Here is a 22,741-nt window from a genome sequence, read left to right as displayed (position 1 = left end):
ATTTCTGCCACATCCACTAACTGCGCCAGGGGCCTTATGGATTCGCCTGGATTGAAAGCAGAGTGGCCCCAAACTGGATCTGATCCCAAAGTGGGGCTGCAACTGTCATAACCTGACCCTCCCTTTCCCCACCGTGACCCATATTAATACCGAGGTTCTGAACTGAAGCAAAACTCCCACTGAACTTCAGAGGAGTTTGCTGGAGTAAAACGAACCTCAGGATTTGACTCAGTATTAATAGCAGTGGGACCGATTTTTAAGGTCCTTGGTCTTAACATTTCCAGTGTGGGGGCTCAAAGTTAGACAGCGAAGCCCAATGTATTTAGGCGCCTAACTCCCTTCAAAACCGATGGGAATTAGGCACCTAAATATAGTTGAGGATTTGGGCCCTCGGGCCGGAGTCCCATTTACGCGAAGGGCTTCTCTGCTGCATTGATCAGTAAGCAGCACAATTCCCACTAGTGCAGCTGCAGCTATAGTGCTTGTGTTTTATTCTTGCACGGGCAGGGGAATAAGTGATGCTGGTGAAAGGCACTTTTCTAACTGCAGCCGCACGAGGGGCTGGACTGGTACAATGATTTCAGTAAACGGTGATCCCCCTCCCCCAAGCAAAAAAAGTTATACCCCTAAAACGCTGAAGTGCAGACCAGGCCTGAGAATTCTTCACGCCACTCTGACAGCGTAAAGGGGCCTTAAGGTGGGTAATTTATACCCATTTTAAGGCCAGAATGGTGCAACTGAGACTCAAGTCTTGTACAGAAGGGAACAACCATAATGTGTTGTGTTCTAGGCCAGAAGAGGAGATTAGGATGGGTACAGGGATGTTTCGCCACCTCCATACCAGCTGGAGGGAGGCATTTCCACCTACTTTAATACCTCTTTATGCTGGCAGAGCGACCGAAAGGGGCCTCAGCATCACCGAGGCCTGTTTCTAACCATTAGACCATGCTGCCTCCCAGACGTTCCCTAGCCCTGGGTTTGCTACGCCCTATGGGAGCAAACGAACAAGGCAGCGCAAGGCTCCGTAAGCAAAGCCATGCAAAGTCGTCACCCCCACCACTCTGCATTCTAGGGGGTCCAGGGCAGGATGTGCAGGCCACCAGTTACTCACTGCGAGCCTGTAACTCTGCATCATTTTATCAAACTCCTCATCAATCTTTTTATATTTCTCCTCCGTCTGCGGGGTCAGTGCAAACACCTCGTCCCCTTCTGGGCTCTCGCATCCCCTGTGCTTCTTGTTCAGCGCCTGTTACGTTGAGAGGACGGGGGAAGTGGCAGGGACGGGGGTAGGATTGGGAAGAAATCGAACAAAAGAAAAAAAGAAAAACATAATGAAGGATTTCTGCCCAGAGGGGCGCAGTACTTACACCGTATCGTTTGAAGAGGATATCCAGATCCTCGCTGGCTTTGCGGTATTTATCCTCCATCAGGGGGCTCTGGTCAATGGAGTCGTCCCCGTCGGGTTCTGGGCTGTCGCAACCGTTAAAACCTTTCTTTCTTAATGTCTGAAAACACAACCAGGAGAGGTTGAGATCTGGAGCAGGAGGGGTACGTTGGAGAAGGGAGAGCTGGCGGGCTGTTGGATGCAGGTGTGTGATGGATGGAAATGGCGGGAGCTTGTTTAAAACGTTGTCGCTAGCTTCCCAGTAGAGCTGGTTCTGAAACGGGGCCAGGGGGAGGGGGAGGGCAATGTAGCTGAAATATGGGGGAAATTTACTCAAAATTTGGGGAACATATCAATATTTCAAAAACCAAATGAGTAAAAACATCCACAAAATGTAAAGGGGCCAAAAATTATTCCCAAATTCAAAATATTTGAAGAAAACGAATAATTTCAGAAACGTTGGAAAAACAATCTTCAAAACGTTAAAAAAACTGGGTGGGGTAATTGTTAAAATTTCAATTTCAATTTTTAAAAAATCACCCAAAATGCAACCAGCTCTGCTTCCCAGTTACAAGAAAAAGCCTACAAGGCCGGATCCTCATCTACACCACAACTCCTCCACATTGCTTCAGTGGGATGGAGCTTCAGTAACAACACTGTGCCTATTAGAATAATTGTAGCTCTTCTGGCTCATCTTTTTCGGCTCAAAGCTCAGCTTCTCCACAGACTCGTTATGTGATCATGGGCAAATCCCAGAGGCCTGGGTTCTTCTTTAAAGTGGGTGTAGATGTGATTTATTCCCATTTTAAGGGCCCTTTATGCTGCTGGAGTGGTGTAAGTGAGAATCAGGCTTGTAGTAGTTAATAGACAACGGGTCTTTGGAACTGAATTGAATAGAGTTTTATAAACTAATAAAAACACATGTTAACCCATGGAACTCACAGCCACAAGAGACCACTGAGATTAGCAGGATTCGGAAAGATTAAATTATGGGCCTTACTCTCATTTGTAATAAGGATCTAGCCCATAGGATCTGATTAGGATTGTGCCTCTATTTTGGAAGAGAACATGACCCTATGGCAGTGCAAGTTGGTGGAACTCCATTGACTTCAAAGGATCTATTTACATCAGGAATGTATTTGGCCCTGTGCCAGCTCAGACACAAAACCTATTCTCCCACCATTATAATGATTTTTTGGGGAGGGAAGGGGAAAATCCTAATGATATTTCCTCTTCTATTAAAATATTTCCTCTCCTATTAAAAGACAAAAATATTACTTGCCCCAAGCAAAATGGGTGGGTGGAATTCTGCAAGATGGTTTTAAACAGATGTAAGGGGTTTGGGGCAATGTACAATGGAACATGCCAAGACCAACACAGCAGAACTGTATTAAAGAGGTAGGTTGTGCCTGCACCAAGAAATGATGTATACTTTGTATGGCAATGACCTTCTTTAATTTAAAAAATAAACAAGCACACATTTTTCATTGGCCAGCTGCCAAAGTCACCTTTGGCATAAGCTGAGTTACAACTCAGTTGAAATCAGGGGGTCAGGTTCTGACTTCACTTACAGTGGTGTAAATATGAAGCAACACAACTGCAGGGAAGTGGAATCACTCTGGATTCACACTGAGGTGAGATCAGAATCTGTCCCAGTTTGCTTAGCAGCTCTCTAGTTCCGTTTATCTGGCTTTGTTATTGTCCTACCTGTTATTTATCAAATGCCCCTGGGCACCTCACAAAACAAGGAAAGACCTGATTCTGTGCCAACCTGGCCTTTGGGGCATTCAAAATCTGGACCCAAATGACCCAGTTAGAGCCGATCTCCAAGAAGAACGTTGCACCCAAAGGAAATGCAGATATGAGCTAACCTGACCGAGCTCGGATCTTTGCAGTGTTTGAAATCTGGAGCTGAATTTTGTGGCTCGGGCACCTTGGGCTGATTGTCATTTACACTAAAGGTCTTTTTACACTACTCTGCTCGTGTAAAGGGCCCTGAAAACGGGATGTATGACCAGGCAAGAGCAGCTGCAGGCCTGAGTTACACTTAAAAGTGTTACCGATAAAACAATTTCAATGAAGAGGGTGATTTATTTGACTCAAATAGATACAAGTAAAGGCCCCAGTGTGAACAGTTCTACTGCTGTAAAGGTGACTTAGATCTGGTCTACATTTCAAATTTAGGTAGACATAGCCACACTGTTCAGGGCACCCAACCACCGTACCTTTGCCAATCTAGTTCCCAGTGTAGATGCAGCTAGGTCAAAGGAAGAGAGGTTCTATCAACCCCTTCCATGGGTGTAGGCTGTGTCTACACTATGGAGCTGTGGCTATGCCATTAGAGTCCCTATTGTGTAGACCAGTGGTTCTCAAATCAGGACCATCACTTCTTCAGGGAAAGCCCCTGGCAGGCCGGGCCAGTTTGTTTACCAGCTGCGTCTGCAGGTTCAGCTGATCGTGGCTCCCACTGGCCGCGGTTTGCTGTTCCAGGCCAATGAGGGCTGCAGGAAGCGGTGTGGGCCAAGGGACATGCTGGGCACCCTTCCTGCAGCCCTCATTGGCCTGGAATGGTGAACTGCGGCCAGTGGGAGCCGCGATCGGCCGAACCTGCGGAGGCAGCAGGTAAGCAAACCGGCCTGGCCCGCCACGGGCTTTCCCTGAACAAGCGGCGGCCCTAGTTTGAGAACCACTGGTGTAGACAAAGCCATACCTACTGTGATGTAGCTTGGCCAGTATAATCTCTATAGTGTAGGCATATAGCTATACCAGTATAAACACCTTTGTGCCAATATAATGGCAGCCACACTAAGAGGATTGTATCACTTTAACTACACCAGTACAGTTAAAGCAGTACGGTTTCGTTTACACTACAGACTTCTGCCAGCACAGTGATGGCCGTCAGGGCTGTGAAGAGGCGTGATCCCTGTGCAGTATAGTTAGATTGACCCAACTTCCTGTGTAGACATGAAAAAATTCTTCCCTCGACCTAGCTACTGCCTCTCGGAGAGGTGGAGTGACTGCATTGACGGGAAAACCCCTTCCATTGATGTAGGAAGCATCCACATTACAACGCTAGAGATGCAGTGCCAGAGGTATGACTCTGTGGTGTAGAGATAACCTCGGTTATACTGGCAAAGATGTGCTTTTACTAGTTGAGCTTGTTTCATTTTGGGGAGGGGGGAGTTAACAAGCTATACCAATAGAATGTAACTTTGCAGATATAAGCTGCTTCCATACTAGGATCGCTTTGCTGGTGCAGTGTGCCGGTAAAATACTCCTAGTGTAAACATGACCTAAAACTATCCAGTGTGGACAAACCCTTAGCAGGGGAGAGAATGCAGGCCAAGGAGTCTGTAGCAGAGCCAGGAACTGAATCTGGAGTTTGACTGCAGCTCCTTAACTGCAAGACCATCTTTGTACTCTTAAGGAAGTCCCATTAATTGGAAACACAGGCATTCCATGTGTAGGCTGTGCACGGTGTACAGCAAGAATCCTTCGGAGAGTTTGGACAAAAAGTTCCTGTCTCGTGTTCAGTAGCCAATTTACAGATTGCATTACACACGCACATCTAATCATTTTATTTTCAAAATACCAGAAGCAATTAGGCATTATTATGGAACCACCACTTGCCAGTTTTTTGGGGGTTTTTTAAAAGTCAAAGCAACATATAATTTCCTGGAAGTCTTGATCTCTTTTCATGCCAAACTTGAAAGAGAAAAAAAATGCCTTGATAATTCTCCTCTCGTCTTCCCAAACACAGATAAACATATCTGCTTCTAAGCCAAATTTTATCTCAAAGAGGTGCCTTACCTACACAGTGAGCACTGGGAAATATGGGTTTATAATGGAATTGACGCAGCGACGGTGGATGTATCTCTCACTTAAGATTCTAAAGTCCTTGGGGCAGGGACTGGCTTTTTGTTCTGTGTCTGTACAGCACCTAACACATTGGGGTTCTGGTCCATTTCTGGAGCTCAGAGGTGCTACTGCAAGAAATTGCTAAAGTGCTTTGAGATCTACTGATGAAAAGGTGTTATATAAGAGCTAGGGCTTACCATTATTTAATAATAGGATGTAACATTTCCTTTTATTGTTTACAGCTGGTCAAAATAATGGGAAAACCAATTTTCTGACACATTTTGAAGCTGCTTCTGTTTTATAGCATTTGAAATGCACCCATTTCCCTTCTGCTCTTTCACCAATTTTTTTTTTAAAAGCAGCATTTGTTCCCAACGTTTTAATTGAAATCATTTTCAAAACTGTTTGGGTTTTCAAGGAAGCAAAGCATTCTGCTAACAATTTCGATTATAAAATGCGATGGAAAATTTGGCAAAAAAAAACCCCAGAAATTTTCAGTAATACATTTCTCATGGCAAGATACATTGCCAAAAAGTGCGCGCGCACGTACACACACACACACAAACAAACCTTCTTCTGTGCATAAAAATTTCAATCATCTCTAATAATCCCTTGGCTGAATGAAAGTGAAGTCAGTTTCCTTGCTAACTTATTTCAAATCATAGGGGGCATGCTGGTTTGTTACTGTAGGGTGATCCATGAGCCTGGAGTGCATCAACTAGTTAATTATTACACAAGTGCAGGAATTGTGCACCAGGGCTTGTCGCTGTTGCCCGTTCCATTCTGCTTTTATACAACGCTCATCACCGTAGTATCTAGCTTGTTACAGATGGCACATGAATGGAGGGCTGCCTATTGCCTGGTTGCCATCAGTTTTATAATATTTAATTATTACATTATTATCATTTTGAAAATTAAAGGGCTGTAAAATACTTTCTTCCCTCTTTCCCACAATGTAAACACATACAACACATGCACACACTAACACACGCTGTCATTTGCAAAATGTAACACATTTTGCAGCACTCGTATGATCTTGTGTTGCCTGAGCTACACCTTTGCAAGACAGGAGAAGGCTCCTCCGTCTGGGCTCAACAACAATATTAAAACAGAGACAGGGCCTGGAGTCTGAGGCGTGGGATCGGAACTCAAGAAAGTGAGTCAGGTTTCAGGAGGGAGCTAGTTTGATGTGACGTCTAGCGGCTCTGGAGTGCAACCTGATATCCGGGCTGGGCCTCTCTGCACGTTCAGTAAAGATCTCTTTCCTACAACTCTAACAGCCTGCTGCATCAGTTATTGCTCGTGAAACAGGGCCTGGCATAAGCTTCAGATCCCAATGGCTTAGCCTTAGGGTTGTCAACATTTGGTTGGATGAATTCCTGGAGGTTTCATCACATGACATTATCTTTAATTCCTGGAGACCCCAGGACAATCCTGGATGGTTGGCAGCCCTACTCGGCATTGCTGGGCATACCAAAACCCAAAGCTCCCAAATCCAAATGGCCCAGTACTGCTGGGATAGGACTCAACCAGTGACTGGGATCCTAATTTCAGAGCTGTTAACATCTGTGTTACTCCGTTCAGAATCTCAACTTAACTCTGTTGTAAGACGCGACACTGGGCTAGATGGACCATTGGTCTGACCCAGCATGGCCGGTCTTATGTTGTTAGAACAACCAGGGTTGGTGAGGACCTCGTTTTTACACCGTATCTACAAGACAATATCTCCAATCGCATGTGCTTGTGCTGGACGCCACTCCCACGAGAACAGCGCCTCTTACTGAGCAGCTCACCCTGCTCCCTGAAGCACCAGCCCTCCCCAGCCCCGCACCGGCGCATTTGCGTCAGCACTGACTCAGAGAGGACAGCACCGTCTACTGAGCCTCCCACGCCATTCCCTGCAGCACAGTGCCCCCTAGCACAGCGCAGGGCCGGGGCTCAGGACTGATTCAGAGGGAAGAGCTGTGCCTGCTTGAGTCACTCACACCAATGAAAGCTGAACAACTTCATACCGTTTTACTAGTTGCAAAATGAAGCAAACAGGTCTCCAACACAACGCTCCTGATTCTCTGACACAGAGATGGCTGGAAATGCTGCTCAACAAAGAAAGCCCCTTCAAGGCATCTGCTTACCCAATTTAGCAGCTTCAGAGGCAATCTGGCCTCTAACAATTCAGTGCATCAACTGCATCTATACTGCAGCACATCTGTATATACATGGGCCGATACACCTGGAACAGGTAAATATAAAAGGTACATGCAACAGGGAGTCTGATGTCTAGACCTGAGTTCTAAGCCTTGCTCTGCAACATCACTCTCCTCTTCTCTTTCCTGTCCCACCTTGTGTCTGTCTTGTCTATTTACAATGTAAGATCTTTGGGGCAGGGACTGTCTCTAACGGCTTGTCTACATATGGATTTCCACCAGTTTAGCTTGAGGCACGGCGTTAAATTGGTATAAAAGGCTGCTCTTCTTCCAGATTACACCGGCTTTATTTGGGTTTAGTTTAGAGTTAAAGTTAAGTCAAAAAAGATCAGATGAAACAAACTACTCTTGAAGCAAAATAAAAGCCTCCAAAAAGGGTTTACACCAGCTTAATTAAATCAGTTTAAGAGTTTGTCTACACTTGAAAATTATTTCAGATTAAGAATGAGTGTGAATTTAAAGTGCATAAACTGTTCCAGAATAACTCCACATACGGACACCCTTATTCCAGAATAAGAGTGTGTTCCGGAATACCTGTTGCAAAAGGGCTATTCCACAATAGCTATGCTGGTTAATTTCTGCATGTAGACAAACTAGTAAATTGATGCAAATCTGCGTGCAGACAACCCCTCACGATGTGTGTGTACAGAGCCATCCATACGGCCATTCTTATGTTCTTAAGCCCCAGTCCTGCAATAAAATCTGGGAGGGCCGTTCCCTGCAACCATGCAGACTCTACTTGGGCCCTCAAAGGTACAGCGGTCTTCCCACTTGGGAGGTTGTTGCGGAATTGGCAGCCATCAAAGAATGCCCTCCCCAGCAGAATCCATCCCAGCTCAGTACAGGCTGATCCCGGACTTTGGGCATATAGCCAGGGCAGATACCCATGCAGCCCAGACGGGATCAATGAAGCTCAGCATTTGTGCCCCTCACTCGCCGTGCTTTGGTTTACGGAGAACCCAGCAAGTGAGGACACATGGGAACAGTCAGGGATTCCGGGTCAGAGCTTCGGGCACTGCAAGTCACCACAGTGCTGAGGGCTGGTTTACACTCATTGAGGATCAGGCCCCAGATATCAGCATTCAGGTCTGAGCCAGGGCAAGGGCTAAACCCTTGGTTTCTCGGGGGTTTATCTGAAGGCCTTTGTCTGGGCCGGGGTGGAGGGTCTGTCAGGGTGTGTGTGTCAGAAACTCCCACTGGGAAGTGGTGCGAAAGGGCAGGTTTAAAGGTCACGATGAAGGAGCCCAGTGGTTTTCTGCCTGGAGAGAGAAGCAAGCCAGCTGGTAAGGCCACCAGCACAGGAAAGGCTAAAAATAAACCCAGCTCCAACAACAACAATCGCGCTTCTCAGCAGCTGCGCTAGGCACACTGGTTCGCTTGGCGACCCCAATCCCAAATGGAGGTGACTTCCCAGCGCAGATGGAATGTGGCAGCTCTTTGGAAAGAGCCTGGTACCAGCAGAACCCTAGCTACACCCAGCACAGCTGTGTGGGTGGCCTGACGGAGAGAGATGGCTTGGATGGGTTCAAAACCACGCCCAAGGATTGGCCAAGACCTCCGGTTTCCCCCTCTGCCCCCCCCCACACACCTTGTAAAAGAACCAGCGATTGAGTTTTAATAAAGTAAAAGACTTTCACTGTATTTTTCTTTAGAACTGGTAAAAAAAAATTTAAATTGTTTTTGGCTTGGTTTGGTTTTTGGTGGAAAAAACTCATCCTTGTTTGGGAATCGGAATTCTTCCCAAAATTTTCCATTTTCCCAGCAATGACAAATTTCGTTATTTTCTCTGGTTTTCGTTCTAACCTTTCTCCTTGCTCCTCTCCCTTTTCGGTGGTGAAATGGGAAGCAAACAACAAAAAAGGGAGTTGGGAGTAGAAAAGGGGGGGGAAACCTGCTCCAAAGCAAAATTTTTCACAAAGCGTTTCAAATTACAGTAATCCCCTACCTCTTATCTAGGGCTGGTCACCAGTAGGTCTCAGAGTGCTTTACAAAGGAGAGCAGTAGCATTATCCCTGTTTTACAGATGGGGAAACTGAGGAATGGAGACATGAATTGACTCGTCCAGGCCGGTGGCTGAGCCGAGCGAGGTTTTCACGATCAGCAGCGACTATAGTTCTCTCCCAACTTATATCTCCCTGTCCCATTGCACTGAAATCTCTAGCAAGAAAACGCTTGGGGGAAGGGCTGGGCAGGTGACTTCCTTTGGCGATGAGGCTAAATTAATTGCCTCCCATGTGAGTGGGTGAAATGGAAGATCAAAGAAGGCTCTAGGTAACTTTCAAAGAGGTGAATGCAACCCTGGCTGGCATTTCCCATAATGAATACTTGGGTTGAATCCTTTCAACTACCCCAGCTCTGCCCCAACCAGCATATATTTTGCCGTCTGGATATAGAACAAAGCTGCAGATGGGAGTGCAAAGGGAGAACAATGTTCAGACAAAATCTCCTTTAAGTCTGTCCTCAAAGACATTCTGTGGGAGTGCTTACAAGCCTCTCCAGCAAAAGGGACATAGGGTCCCAGCCAAAGCCCACTGAAGTCAATGGATATCCTCCCACGCTGACTTCAAAGCGCTTCGGATCAGGGCCTGAGTGACTGGCATACCTAACACGATACGGCGCTGCAAATTTAGGGTTGAAATGACAGATCTAGGGCTCCTGTAAGATCATTAAAAGCGGGGTCTGTCTTGGGCTGGGCCAGGTATTACCTACCAACCAGGGCTGGCTGAAAATGTCCATCAAAACAGTGATTCAGAGGCAAATTGGGGGTTTCAACTAAATGCCGTTTTTCATTAAAAGTGTCTTTAGCTCTTCAGCGGATCTTGGTTTTTCACAAGGTTCAGCCAGAGGAGGAAAAACAGGCCCTTCCTGTTCGAATAGCTGCCTGCTTAATTTGATAGACACGCCACACGTGGCAGGTACAGAGCTTAGCACGCTCGGATTCGCTGCAAAAACAGCAAATACCTTTGGCCAACTGGGGAACATTCCACCCTCACAAGTGGGCTGTCTCTGGGGATGGGGTGTTGGCTGGTACTGAGAACAGGTGATTTTACAGAAAGTACCATACTCCATTAATTATAAAGTACATGCAGTCAAAGGAGCTGCACTAGTTTACACCAGCTGAGGATCTAGCCCGAGGTTCCCCACAAAACTCCCACTCCCCATCGCTGGCCAGCATTGCGTTTACCAGCAGCCAGCCGCCGCTAACCACAGCTCCTTAGCAGGGCTGGTCCAAATGTTTTGAATTGTGACATTTCAAGGACATATTTTTCATCAAAATGTCAACACAGAAAATGGAGCTGGGGGGAAATTCAGCTCTACTTCTGGAAAAACCAAACCCAAACCCCAAAACCCCTCCTGCCCATTTTTAAAGCAGCTCTTGATGTTATTTTTTTGGATTCCAGTAGCACCCACAACCAAGATTTGGACCCCAGTTGTCCTGAGCTCTGTGTTAACACAGCATGAGAGCCCTGCAGTGCTTACAGGATGGGAGGGGAAACTCAGGCACAGAGAGTAAGGCATTTGCCCAAGGTCACACAGCAGGTCTGAGGCAGAGCTGGGACTAGACCCCAAGTCTGCTGACTCCCAGCCGAGTCCAGTGTTGTATGCATTGGACTACACCACCTCCCATTTCGCTCTGCTGGCTGATTACACACACATTAACCTCCTAACTGATTAAATGATCATATACTGCTCTCCCAGCCCTCCTCTGCTGACTCTCATCTTAGACTGAGCATTCTGGGGCAGGGAATCCATCTGCAGTGGGGAAGCACAGTGCACTTTTGTGGCAGACAACAACGCCACGTGTCACGTAGGCTGCAGATTCTTCAGCACTTGCTAATCTCCATCACGGCCCTTTCTGGCCCTCCGGCAGCTTGTTCGGAGGAGGAGGAGGAGGAAGAAGGAGACCACTGTTTGTTCAAGAGCAAGGCTGGTTCTTTCCAGGCTCGGATGACACTGCTCTGATGGATGGAAAGTGCCACCAGCTGGAGCAGACACAGCACTAATGGTCGGCCACATGCTCGGAGTGAGGCTTCGGCCTCTGGATCTCAGAGCTCCGAACTGCATTCAAAAGACAAAAGGCCAAATCCAGGTCCCATTTGATCAACAGCCAGAGCAGTCAGAAGAGCAAAGGTGGGTCACAAACAGATTTAAGACAAAATTTTTCACTTTTTAGTTCCCTCGAAAAATTGGAACGTTTTCAAACAGGAGAAAAAACCATTCTGTCCATTCAAAAATGTTAGCGGAAAAGAATTCCCAGTTTTCAACCAGCCTTAGTTCCATCGATAAGAACGGCAGCCAGACTGGGTCAGAGCAAAGGTCCATCTAGCCCAGTGTCCTGTCTTCCAACAGCGGCTAATGCCAGGTGCCCCAGAGGGAATGAACAGAACAGAGAATCATCAAGTGATCCATCCCCTGTTGCCCATTCCCAGCTTCTGGCAAACAGAGGCTAGGGCCACCATCCCTGTCCACCCTGGCTGATGAGCTGTCACTGCTATGTCCGTCGGTTTGTCCCTTCAGTGTGACCCGCCACAGATGCCCTTCCCTTTGGCAGATGGCAGCTCTCTTATTTTATAGCCAGAAAGAGATTCCCAGCCTGCTTTGCTTTTAAAGAGACAGCACTCTAATTCAAGAGCCAGTGGGAAATTCAGGGAATCTGAGAGCAAAGGATGCTCACTCAGCATGGGGTCACCTTCCTTTAAAGGCTGTAATCGAAACAACCCCAAATGCTGGAAAAGTTTGGATCTTGATCAGAACTTGCCATCTTCACCCTTGTATGCCAGATTTGCCATCCCCTGCAATGTGCATTGTCATTTAAAACCAGCGTCAAGAACCACCATTGGCAGCAATTTGGGTGTGTGAAAATGACAGCACAAGCATGCCCTGAAGGGGAAAAAACCAGACCCCAGATAGGACTGCTGAATGCAGAAGGGAAGGGAAGAACGCTGCGTGTCTTTGAATGGATTCTGAGTGTCCAGTCCCCTGTCAGCCCTGCTCCCGTCCAAGTCACTTACCAGAAACCAGCACATTAGCCAGGCTGTGAGGAAATGAGAAGTGACAGCAAGGAGCAAAGCTGGCGTGATCTCAACTTTAACCATCACGTGGCTGCCAATGTGCCTGTCTCGGAGACTCATCTGTCCCTCACCCGATTAAAGAAACCCCCCTTTGCACTAGGAGAGATTTTCCTCAGACTTAAAAGCTTGGAACAGCCAGAACTTTGCCAGGGCCAGAAAGAGCCATGGGGGCCATGCAGCTAAAATGCTCTGCTGACAGACGCTGCCATTTCACTAACGCTTGCAACATTTCTCTGCAGGGCACTTCATCCAGGAGACTGGCCCTAAATGGCTGCTGGAGTTAAACTGGGCCAGATCTAGCCCTCTCCAAATTGTGTGACTCATGCCTCACTCTCTCCCGCTCTCGTGCAGTATTACTTACTTCAAGCATTCAAATATCATGATACAGGCTCCCCAAACTCTTGAGATTGGCTTTAAAATCATGAGATTGGCTTCAATGTTATATGTTTGTTTCTTTGCATTTATTTTCCATCGGATTTCTGTGCCTTCGGGTGCCTCGTTCTCAAGCATTTCTCCACAGCTAGGACTTGTTTTTAAAAATATGAAAATTGAGATTCTCAATCATCACAGGATTCCAGGAGCTGGGGCTTCAAGGGAACCACGTGCAAGACTCACGACAACATCATTAGCTGGCAGAGCCTTATCAGTGTTTGGAAACCTCTGAAAACTAAGAATCAGCCTCCTCTCCTTGCCTCAGTCAGGAAAATGAACTGATCAGCCCCATCAGAACTCTGCCATGTGCTAATAGCAGCCTGCACAGCCTCCTTTTTACACCTGCCACCACCCTCTCTCATTGTGAGAAATGGTGGTGGACAACTCCATAATAGGACACTTCTCCTTTCTTCCATGATTTGATGATCTGTGAAACAGCTCTCGTTGGTGACACTCCATGCGTGATCGTTACCATCTGAGTCAGCGCCCATTGAACGGGACAGCACCTATTTCAGGCTCTCTGCAAATTTCTCCTATGATGATAATCCCTAGCTCTCATCTAGCAATTTTCATCAATAGATCGCCAAGCATTTCACATGGGAGGTCAGCATCATTATCCCCACTTTACAGAGGGTGCAGCTCTGATAGACAACAGCCTGTTTCTTTAAGTGCTTTTGTGAAGATAGCTCAAGGGTTAGGACTGCAAAGCTGGCAACCCCCAGGGTCTAGCAAGGGGCGTTTATTCTTTATAAGCCTTCTGTTTGCCCTGCGCTCAGCAAGGAGACCCGGACATTGCTTCTTGCTCCCTTCCATCATCAGAGAAAAGAAAAGGTGCTTCGCTCTCTGTGAATTACCCCTGGAGAGCACAGAGCCGCTCATCATCCTTTCCGGCTTGTGCAACCAGGATACTGGCGATCTAGTTCCAGGGCCATCTGGCTGCTGGCATTTACATGCAGGAAAAAAGAGGACGGGGCTTGTCACTGCAAACCATACGACAAGTCAAGGCAACGTCTTGTGTCTACAACATACTAAATAGTGGGGAAAAGTGGGGGTCGGATTCGCAGTTACTCTACCCCAGACCCTCAAAGGTATTTAGGCACCTAACTCCCACTGATTTCAGCAGCTGGGCCTCTGTTCCTGCACTCATGTCTGGGATAAAAAGAGGCCAGTTTTAAACCATCTTTGTGCCCCTCATCCTTTAGGGCCCTGCCTGGCCCCCCAGGCAAGTTAGAGCAGCTTTTTGGTCTCTCTGCCCCACATGTATGCGCACACATGAAATCACACACCTACGCTCAAGCTCACATTCTTACACACACATGTGATCACCTGCACTCACATGGATATACCCACTACACACATGTTCGTTCACACACACATATCGGTGTATACACGTATACACACATTCGTACTCAAACACTCATATTTACATTCACACACACACACAAGCTCACATTCACACACTCACGTACATTCACGCACACACATTCACACTTGGCTGATTCACAGCACCCTTCCTGCAGCAGATACAAGGCTAAATTGACACCTCTCCAGCTAACACCAAACCTCCCTGCTTCCCCAGCCAGCAGCTTGTCTCCTTGCACAGAATAAACAGCTGTCCTCCCTCCTCAGAGACCAATGCCATCACCTCCTCTTGGCTCCCACCCTGTGCATCCCAATCTGTCTGCAGACCAGATTCTCTACCCCTGAGACTGCTCGCTAAAAGTGCTTACCAAGGATTCATTAATGCAGATCAGAGCCGATGCTCCATCCGGGCCAGAAGGGAGAGGCAGGAAAGCAATTCCATTCGGGATGGAGCCTTGCATCTGAGGACAAGGTCACATTTAATGCAAAGGAGACCTCTCTGATAGGGTGGCAGCAGTGTCAATGATACTACGAGATATTGTATCCAGAAGTGGCATAAATATCTCTTAGAGGCACCAACTGAAATCAGGGCCCCATTGTGCTGGGCACTGCATGCAGCCAGAGAAAGTCCCTGCCTCGAAGATCAGACAAGCTAAATGGACAAGACAAAGGAGGGGAGGGGGTACAGAGAGGGCAAAGTGACTTGCCCAAAGTCACCCAGCAGGCCAGTGGCATGGCTGTGAATAGAACCCAGGTCTCCCTGTCCAACACACTAACCACTGAGCCATGTTGTCTCTTCTGAACGGGAGGTGAGGAATCCCCATTGGCTTGAATTTGCAGGGGAGGGAAGGAAGCAGTGTAGCATCCTCAAATCAGGGGTCCCGACGCCTCAGCTGGTGCAAACTGGTAGAACTCCCTTGCAATCTGGTTACAGCAGCTTAGCCTTTGGCTCGCAACATCTGCAAGCGAAAGGTCCCCAGGGGTGCTGCGAGCCAATGCCTGAAATTAAAGAAACAAGCCACTTGCTGCTCCTACGTGAGGATGAGCTGTCTAATCCCTTCTCGAGAGGAAACACCTTAACAGAGATTTATATCAGGGCTTGTCTCGCCGGCAAAGCAAAAAAACAATCAGCTTAGGCAGCAAATTAAAAACTCTCTGTCCTCGGGGCTCCAAAGGAGACTCCGTGTTCCGTGCATGCTGGAAGCTGCCACTCAGTCATACGATGAACCTTGTTAAGATGCTGTTCAGGGTGGAGGGCAGCAGACAGTGAATTACACGAGGCGGCCCAAAGCAGCTTCCAAACCACGACAAGGACCCTGGTGCGATTTCTGGCTCTTATGGCCTAGGAAGAGTCAATGGAACCTGCTCCCCTGAGCCAGATCCTCAGCTGGAGCAAATAAGCGTAGATCGCTGGCTTCAGTGGGAGTCGGTTCCAGCTCCTAAAGAAGCAACTTCCTGTCACTCGGTGCATGGATTGTGGCTAAGGGAAAGGGAGCACGTCTGAAGTGCCTCTGTGTGCTGGCTATCCTTGGCTGCCTGAACAGCCTTTTCGGACTGGGGGAAGATGGGAAAAACTTAGAGCAGCCTTAAGGCTGCTCTAAGTTGTGCTGGGGAAGCAGTCTGGGGTAGGAAGGGTTATAAAGAAGATTTAAAAGCCCATCCATGTGGGGTCTTCCTCTGCTGGGTGGTGGGCAGGGGAGAATCCAGTGCTACGTGGCCCCACTGGCAAATTGCAGAGCCCAGAACATTCAGTTTTCTTGCACATCAACTCGTATTTTTCCTCTCCTGATTCATTTTTTCTTATTTCAATTTTGGATGCGGATCCATCTATTTATTTGATACAAACAAAGCATTTCCCTGAGTGCCAAGGCCTGACTGACGAAACTTGCTCGATTTCAAGTGTTTGGATCTTAGACCATAAGGAGAGGAGAACGCTGCCCAAAATGTTTATGATATTTTTACGCCAAGACAAATCTGTCGAATGGTGCAAGCTAAGCAGAACTAGCACCATGGAGAAGGCTGGCAAGGATGTTATTATAGATTGGCAAAGAAGGGACTTCACACAGCCCCACTCATGTGGGAGCAAACGGCTGCATCTCTGGGGTGGGGGCAGTTATTCTGCCCAGGCAAGGGGGTTGATTCTGAACTCACTGGCACCAGGGTAATTCCACCGACTTGAGTCACAGAGCATTTACCCCAATGTCAATGAGAGCAGTATCAGAGCCGTTGTGGGCTCGCTCGGCACCTTGTAGGGTCATCAACACCAGCTCGAAGTGGGGGTGAAACCTCATCAGATCAAGAGGGCAGAATTTTTCACTGACTTTGCAGTGGCGTAGATACAACTACCCAAGGGACAAGGTTCTCATTTACACTCATTCACACCAATCCGGCGGGTAGTGTAGACGTACCCTAAGCTATATTGGGATAAGAACATACTATACCCATATAACTGTACGCACACTAAGGATTGTACTGTATAACAGTAAAAGATCACACCCCCAGCTGCCATAGTTATACCAGCACAAAAACTGTGAGAGATACCAACTCTACATTACAGACTTCTGCTGGCATAGCTGTATCAGTTGGGGGGGTGGAGGGTGGGATCTCTGACCGACAGAGCTGTTCTGGAACAAGATGAAGTTATAATGACAACACCGTTTAGCTTGCTTCGCTCGTAGGGGAGTGGTTTTACTATGCGGGTACAGAGCACGGCTTTGCCAGTACAGCTGCGTCCACTCTAGGAGCACTTTGCCGCTCTAGTAGACTGGTACTGCAATACCGGTAAAGTGCTCCTAATGTAGACATAGCCTAAATGAGAATCAGGCTCCAGGATTTTATCAGCTGAACAAAGAGGTGGAAGGCTTCTTAGTTCAAAGCCTGCTCTCCAAAAAAAAAAAAAAAAAAAGCAATCAGGTATGTATTTGAAAGAAAAGAAAAGAAGCAAGATTTGAGAAGGTTCCAGTTACCCCCACCGCCCCCATGAAATCAAAGCCTCAGAGATGAGGGAGGCTGCCAGATCGCACCACAAGGATTTAAAAGCAGACGTGACATGGCCAGAACAGCAGTGGGGAGATTATTTTTCCAGCAGCGCTTTGAAGAGGTTAAACCTTGCTGCTGCATGAGGTCCAAGCACCATCATTCTTCCTGTGCAGCGGTTGCGCTGATCCTTAGCATCCATGCCATCTCCAGAGATAAATTGAATGACTAGAGGCTCTGTGTGCTCTGTGTGTGTTAATTTACGTCTGCCTGTAATGGCAATAATTACCCAGCCAACCCATTCATTTGTCTAAATTTGCTCGGACGTAGCGGGAGTTGCCCACATGCAGCTTCTTCATCGAAAGTGACAAACGCGCGGCTCTAATCAGAGCTCTCTCGGCTCTCGGGAACATGGCGCACGTCTCGCTGATCCTTTCGTGCTTGCAAATTCGCTGCTGGTGGGAAGGGAGCTGGATTGACAGCTGAGAGGTGGAGATGCTCCAACGCAGAACGGTTCTCAGTGCTGCCTGCGACAATGCAAGTTCTGCACAAACTTGGTCATATTCACTGCGAAGTTAACTCAAGTTACAACCCCAGGGTTGACCCTAACCCCGTCCACACACAAAACCCTATCACCCACGTGCAGTGATGCTATTCACTCGAACTGTCTGGCCTGAGAGGGATGTATAGGCCAAAACCTGAGTGAGTGCAACTTATCAGCTGTTAAGACCACCACTCTGTATTGTGGACACTAGGTAGCAGCACTCAAGTGCAGCTGGTCCTCCAATGCTTTCCCACAATTCCCCCTGTGCATCGGGAAAGATTCTCCCACAATTCATTGGGAAAAAAGTCATAGAGCAGCTCAGCTTCCTGCGGCGCTAAGGACCCCGGGATGTGTCCCCAGAAGTCCTAGCACCAGTGCCAGTGTGGACACAGCAGCTTGAGGGTTATTGAACCAGGTGGCAGTTCTCACCCGAGCTCGGCTTACACAAGAGGAGTCACTTGAGTGTAGATCACTTGAGCTAACTCTGCAGTGAAAAATAACTCAAAACGGCGTCTATTAAAACTCCAGTGAGCACAACTCATCAGCTGCCAATAGTCACTCTAATGTGGACACAGGCTAGTGCTCAAACACACACTCACTCATGCCTGTTTTTTTTCAACGCCCACAACCGGGTTCAGGTTTTTAGAAGAATCCAGCTTTAGAGCTGGCTGGGAAACGACTCTCTCCCACTCCCCTCTCCCCAACCCAAGTGAAAATTTTTGACAAAAAATAACAAAAAGCCTCTTTTTGTTGAAAATTTTCTCCCCTGAAATGTTAGAGTTGTGACCATTCTTTCCCCCGTTTTCAATGAAAACCCAAATATTTTCACTAAAAAAGAAGGCACAAAAAATGCAGCCTTTAAAAAAAATCTGTTTATTTTTTGACAAAAATCCAAATATTTTTGTCAATAACTATCTTTTTTGGGTAGAAAATTTTGTTTTTGACTAAAACTCCCATTTTTCGATGAGTTTTTCATCGAAAAAAATGCAATAAATTCTGCTGTCGCATTTTTTTCACTGAAAAGCTTTCACTGAATCAAAACAAACAAGCAACCAACTCTGCTCTGCGTCCATCTAGGCACCGGAAGGAAAAGTCAGATTTGAAAAAGATTTCTGCACACAGCAGCTCCCGTTGGGCAAACTTCCAGATGCGCTCACCACCCAACAGTTATCCGAAGTGCTAACCCCTTGTGCAAACCCTGCCACTTTTTCAGGTCCTTAAAATGGGTGTCGAACTCTTTGGAAAATCCAGTCCCAAGGGTGGATGCTGACCCCCTGGATTCTTCCAAAATTCTAGCCCAACTACTGTGCCTCATTCCTAATTCAGCTGGATCCTCATGAGGGCAGAGACGGGAGCTCGGTCTCTATCGCCCGTACACTCCTTGGCCCCTGTGTTGAGAACACCCAGAAGGCAGCTAATTAATGCAATGACTGATGTGGCTCAGGGGCCACTTGCCCACTGGAAACTGGACTGAGACCCACCAAGCAGCAACCAGACATGTCCGAGTGTTTGTCCTGGATTGGATGTTAGCCGCTGGCCTAGAGGTGAAAGGTTCTGCTACTGATCCCCTACGCCAGTGCAGCCATCTCCCTCAGGCACCTATCACTCAATGTACAACACCTAATTCTATGAAAGACTCTCTGAGTGTGGCAAATCCATGCTCATTTCATGAAATCGGCCCCAGCAAGCTTTCCTCCTCATGTAAATACCCCCACTGATATCATGGCGATTACACAGAGGAGCAGGGATTGTGTGCGGGTAGGGATCCTGGTTTCTATCATTCTCTTGATCCTATTTGAAAATTAGAGCTTTATCTCAAGGTCATGATACCCTGCTCCCCGGCCTCCTTCCATCCAGATCCAAGAACCAGAGCATCGGGTCTGAATGGCTGTGCAGCACAGGCCACGAAACACCACCCACCACCCACACACCAAACCCAACAACCAAAATATCACAGCCCACAGGAGACTAGACTCGAACAAGCCACAAGCAGAGAACAGGAGGGACCGAGCTGCCCGAGGCCACTAATTGAGACAGACCCAGATAATCCTGCACCCACACACTGCAGAGGAGGTGAAAAAAACCCAACAGCCCTGCCAATCTGACCTGGGGGAAAATTCCCTCCTGATCCCCCAGATGACGATCAGTTAGACCCTGAGCATGGGAGCAAGAACCAGCCAGCCAAGCATCGGAGAGAGAGAATTTCTCCCCCTCCAATGTCCCATCCCCAGCCATGGCCACCCCTTATGCTCAGGGGAGGGGAGCAGTAAATAGAAACATTTGCAGAGTGTCTACATTACTATTTTCCAATAGGGTTGGTTAACTTCAGTTAATTGGTACATAATTAGCTAGAGTGTCATATTGCCCCTCCTCATCATTCACAACCCATGAGTCAGGCCCAAGAAATCATGAGTCTGGCTTCAAAAATCATGAGATTTGTAAAAGATAATAAATTTCGGCTTCTTTTTATTTGAAATCTGGTTTTGAGCCTTTACAGTTCACTCACGCCACATTTTCCAGCTTTTCTCCACAGGCAGGGCTAGAAACTTACTATTTTTTTTAAAGAAAGCTTACATTTTCATGTCATCTCATGATTCCAGCAGCTGGTGCTTTAAGAGCAACACCACACAGTGCAAGACTACAATACAACCACAAGAGTGGTAACACTGGAGTTACAGAAGTGCCAGCCCCAAGCATTCCAAAATCATGAGTCGGGCCTAAGAAATCATGAGATTGGCTTTAAAATCAGGAGATGTTAAAGAAATAAATAAAGTTGGGGTCCTTTCACTCGCCTTCTCATTTCTGCATCTTTAGCAGCCACATTTCCCAGCTTTTCTCTACAATCTCAATGGTAGACACTTCCTTCTTTTTTTTAAAGAAAAGCTAAGATTCCCCCACTATCACATGCCTCCAGGAGCTGGGACTTTTAAGGGAGACACCAAACACGGCGAGCCTCGCCATTCTGGCGAACCTGTGGCAACTCCAGAGTTGGCAACCCTGGAGTTACAAACAGGGCCTCTGACTCTAGCCTCGTTGAGGGTGGGGAGAAGGGAAAGCCAGGTCTCACCTCGATGATGTCTGCGTTGGTCCGGCTCTCGTGCGGCTCGTTGTACTCGGTGTACTTGAGCAGCACCTTGTCCATGTCCGTGCTGGCGTACTGGAACAGCTTATTTGAGTGGTTGAAGATGATCAGGGCGATCTCACAGTCGCACAGGACGCTCAGTTCGTAGGCTTTCTTCATCAAACCGAACTTCCGCTTGGTGAAGGTCACCTGCAGGGAGAAGGCAGGAGATTCATAGATCCTGCAGCCTGACCTGCTGCCTCTTCACAAAGGCCGCTGAGCTCCATCCAGTTTCCCCTGGACTGAGCCCAGTGATTTGTGTTTGACTAACGCGTCTTGTCCAGAAAGGCATCCAATCTGGATCTGAGGGGAAGACTTTGGATCCATGTGTTTTATGTGGGTTATGGATCTCCTGACTGGGCCAGCCACGCTGCTAGCATGGATAGAAAGGGGAACACAGGGGAAAACACACACTATGGGCGGCTGCCGAGCGAGGTATTATGGGAGATTTAAAGGGCTATGCAGCCGGAGTGGTGGGAGCAGAAGACTTGGCCTCTTTATGCCTCAGTTTCCCCAACTGGACAATATTGAGCCTCCTCCTCCTCCTCTGGGACCTTGCGGGGCCTAACCAATTCATATCTGCTGAGCGCTTCAGGATCCTCCCAAGGCGGATGCTACCAAAGTGCAAGGATGATGATCGCTGCTGGAAGTTACATATTGCAGAATTAAGGGAAAATACATTTTAGCAAAATCCCCAGCAGAGCCACCATCTGTCTGGCTTTTAAGAGCGATTTTTGAGCAGGGGGGATCTCTTTGGCACGGGCTGCAGCAGCTCAAAGTGCACACTTCACTGGAAGATGCAGAACTAAAGCCAAGGGGGGCTGATTCTCAGTTCTGCTTACCCCACTCTGGCAGCGTAAAGGGGCCTAAGGCCAGATAAGGTAAATGGGACTCGACAATCTATCTCTCCACCCATTGAGGTCAATGCACTGACCCCTTCTCTTTGCTGCAGCATGGGGGGCTACAGAGTGGTGCACTGGGGCACTCCTGACAGCCTTGCACCTTAACATGTGAATTAGTGGCTATGGTGGATTTAATAAGGGCTGGAGCAGTGAGTGGTTAATGAAGCAAAGGAGAAGGCCTCCCAGTCACCCAGCCTGTTAATGGCAGAGCCGGGATGGAACGCAGGTCTTCCACCTCTACTGCCCTACCCACTGGGCCATTCGCCTGCCTTGCCAAGTCAGGATGGAAGCTCTAGGGCTAGGACTGTCTCTTCTTGTCTACGTTGAGAAATTAATTCAGATTAAGGTAGGGTGCGAGTTTAAAGCGGAATAGTTATTCCTGATTAACATCCTGTGTGAATGCTCTTATTTTGGAATAAGACGAGGTCCCTTATTCCAAAATAGCTTAATCCGCTTCCAAAATGAATTAAACTAATACACTTGGGAAGTGGATTAAACTAATTTGGAATAAGGAACTCTGATTCCTGATTCGAGTCTCCACGCAGGGAGTTAAGCAGGCAAAGTTAATCAGGAATAGCTACTCCAGAATAGCTCCCAGTGTACACACACCCTTACCTAACGTCACAGTTCCCCAATCTCAGTTGCAGAGGTAAGTACTAGGATATTACAAATCAATAAATAATAGTAGCTTGCCCCTTCTTTCCTCAGAGCACGGGAGGGGCAGTATGCACCCCGGTCCCTTTCTTCCTACAGGCACTGCTCTTTTCTCGGAGACACACTGAGCATTTGGATACTTTAAACACACCAGGGTTGTCTCCTCCGGTGTCCCAACACATCAGATACACCACTGCATCCCCACTGTCCTAATGACCTTGTCTGAGCGTTT

General features: G+C 47.5%; 1 protein-coding gene and 1 long non-coding RNA gene across 17 annotated transcripts in view; both read right to left on the bottom strand.

The window, feature by feature from the left end:
• The window catches only part of LOC127038114 (uncharacterized), a 188,982-nt gene that overhangs the window by 45,483 nt on the left and 120,758 nt on the right, over positions 1-22,741 (bottom strand). The window lies entirely within an intron of this gene.
• The window catches only part of MEF2D (myocyte enhancer factor 2D), a 177,984-nt gene that overhangs the window by 41,492 nt on the left and 113,751 nt on the right, over positions 1-22,741 (bottom strand). For 9 of the 16 annotated variants that reach the window (XM_050930511.1, XM_050930505.1, XM_050930510.1 and 6 more), the window contains 3 exons: positions 20,900-21,103; positions 14,681-14,773; positions 1,368-1,505 (listed from right to left, as the gene is read on the bottom strand). In XM_050930511.1, the coding sequence (XP_050786468.1) occupies positions 1,368-1,505; positions 14,681-14,773; positions 20,900-21,103 (435 nt within the window). Of the gene's footprint in view, positions 1-1,111; positions 1,247-1,367; positions 1,506-14,680; positions 14,774-20,899; positions 21,104-22,741 lie in introns of all 16 variants that reach the window. The other 7 variants (XM_050930515.1, XM_050930517.1, XM_050930518.1 and 4 more) reach the window with 2 other exon arrangements.

Source organism: Gopherus flavomarginatus, chromosome 20 (genome assembly GCF_025201925.1).
Source record: "Gopherus flavomarginatus isolate rGopFla2 chromosome 20, rGopFla2.mat.asm, whole genome shotgun sequence".
In the NCBI taxonomy this organism is placed as follows: Eukaryota; Metazoa; Chordata; order Testudines; family Testudinidae; genus Gopherus; species Gopherus flavomarginatus.
Note: the sequence above shows the minus strand (reverse complement) of the source record. Positions and strands in the feature narration are given on the sequence as shown.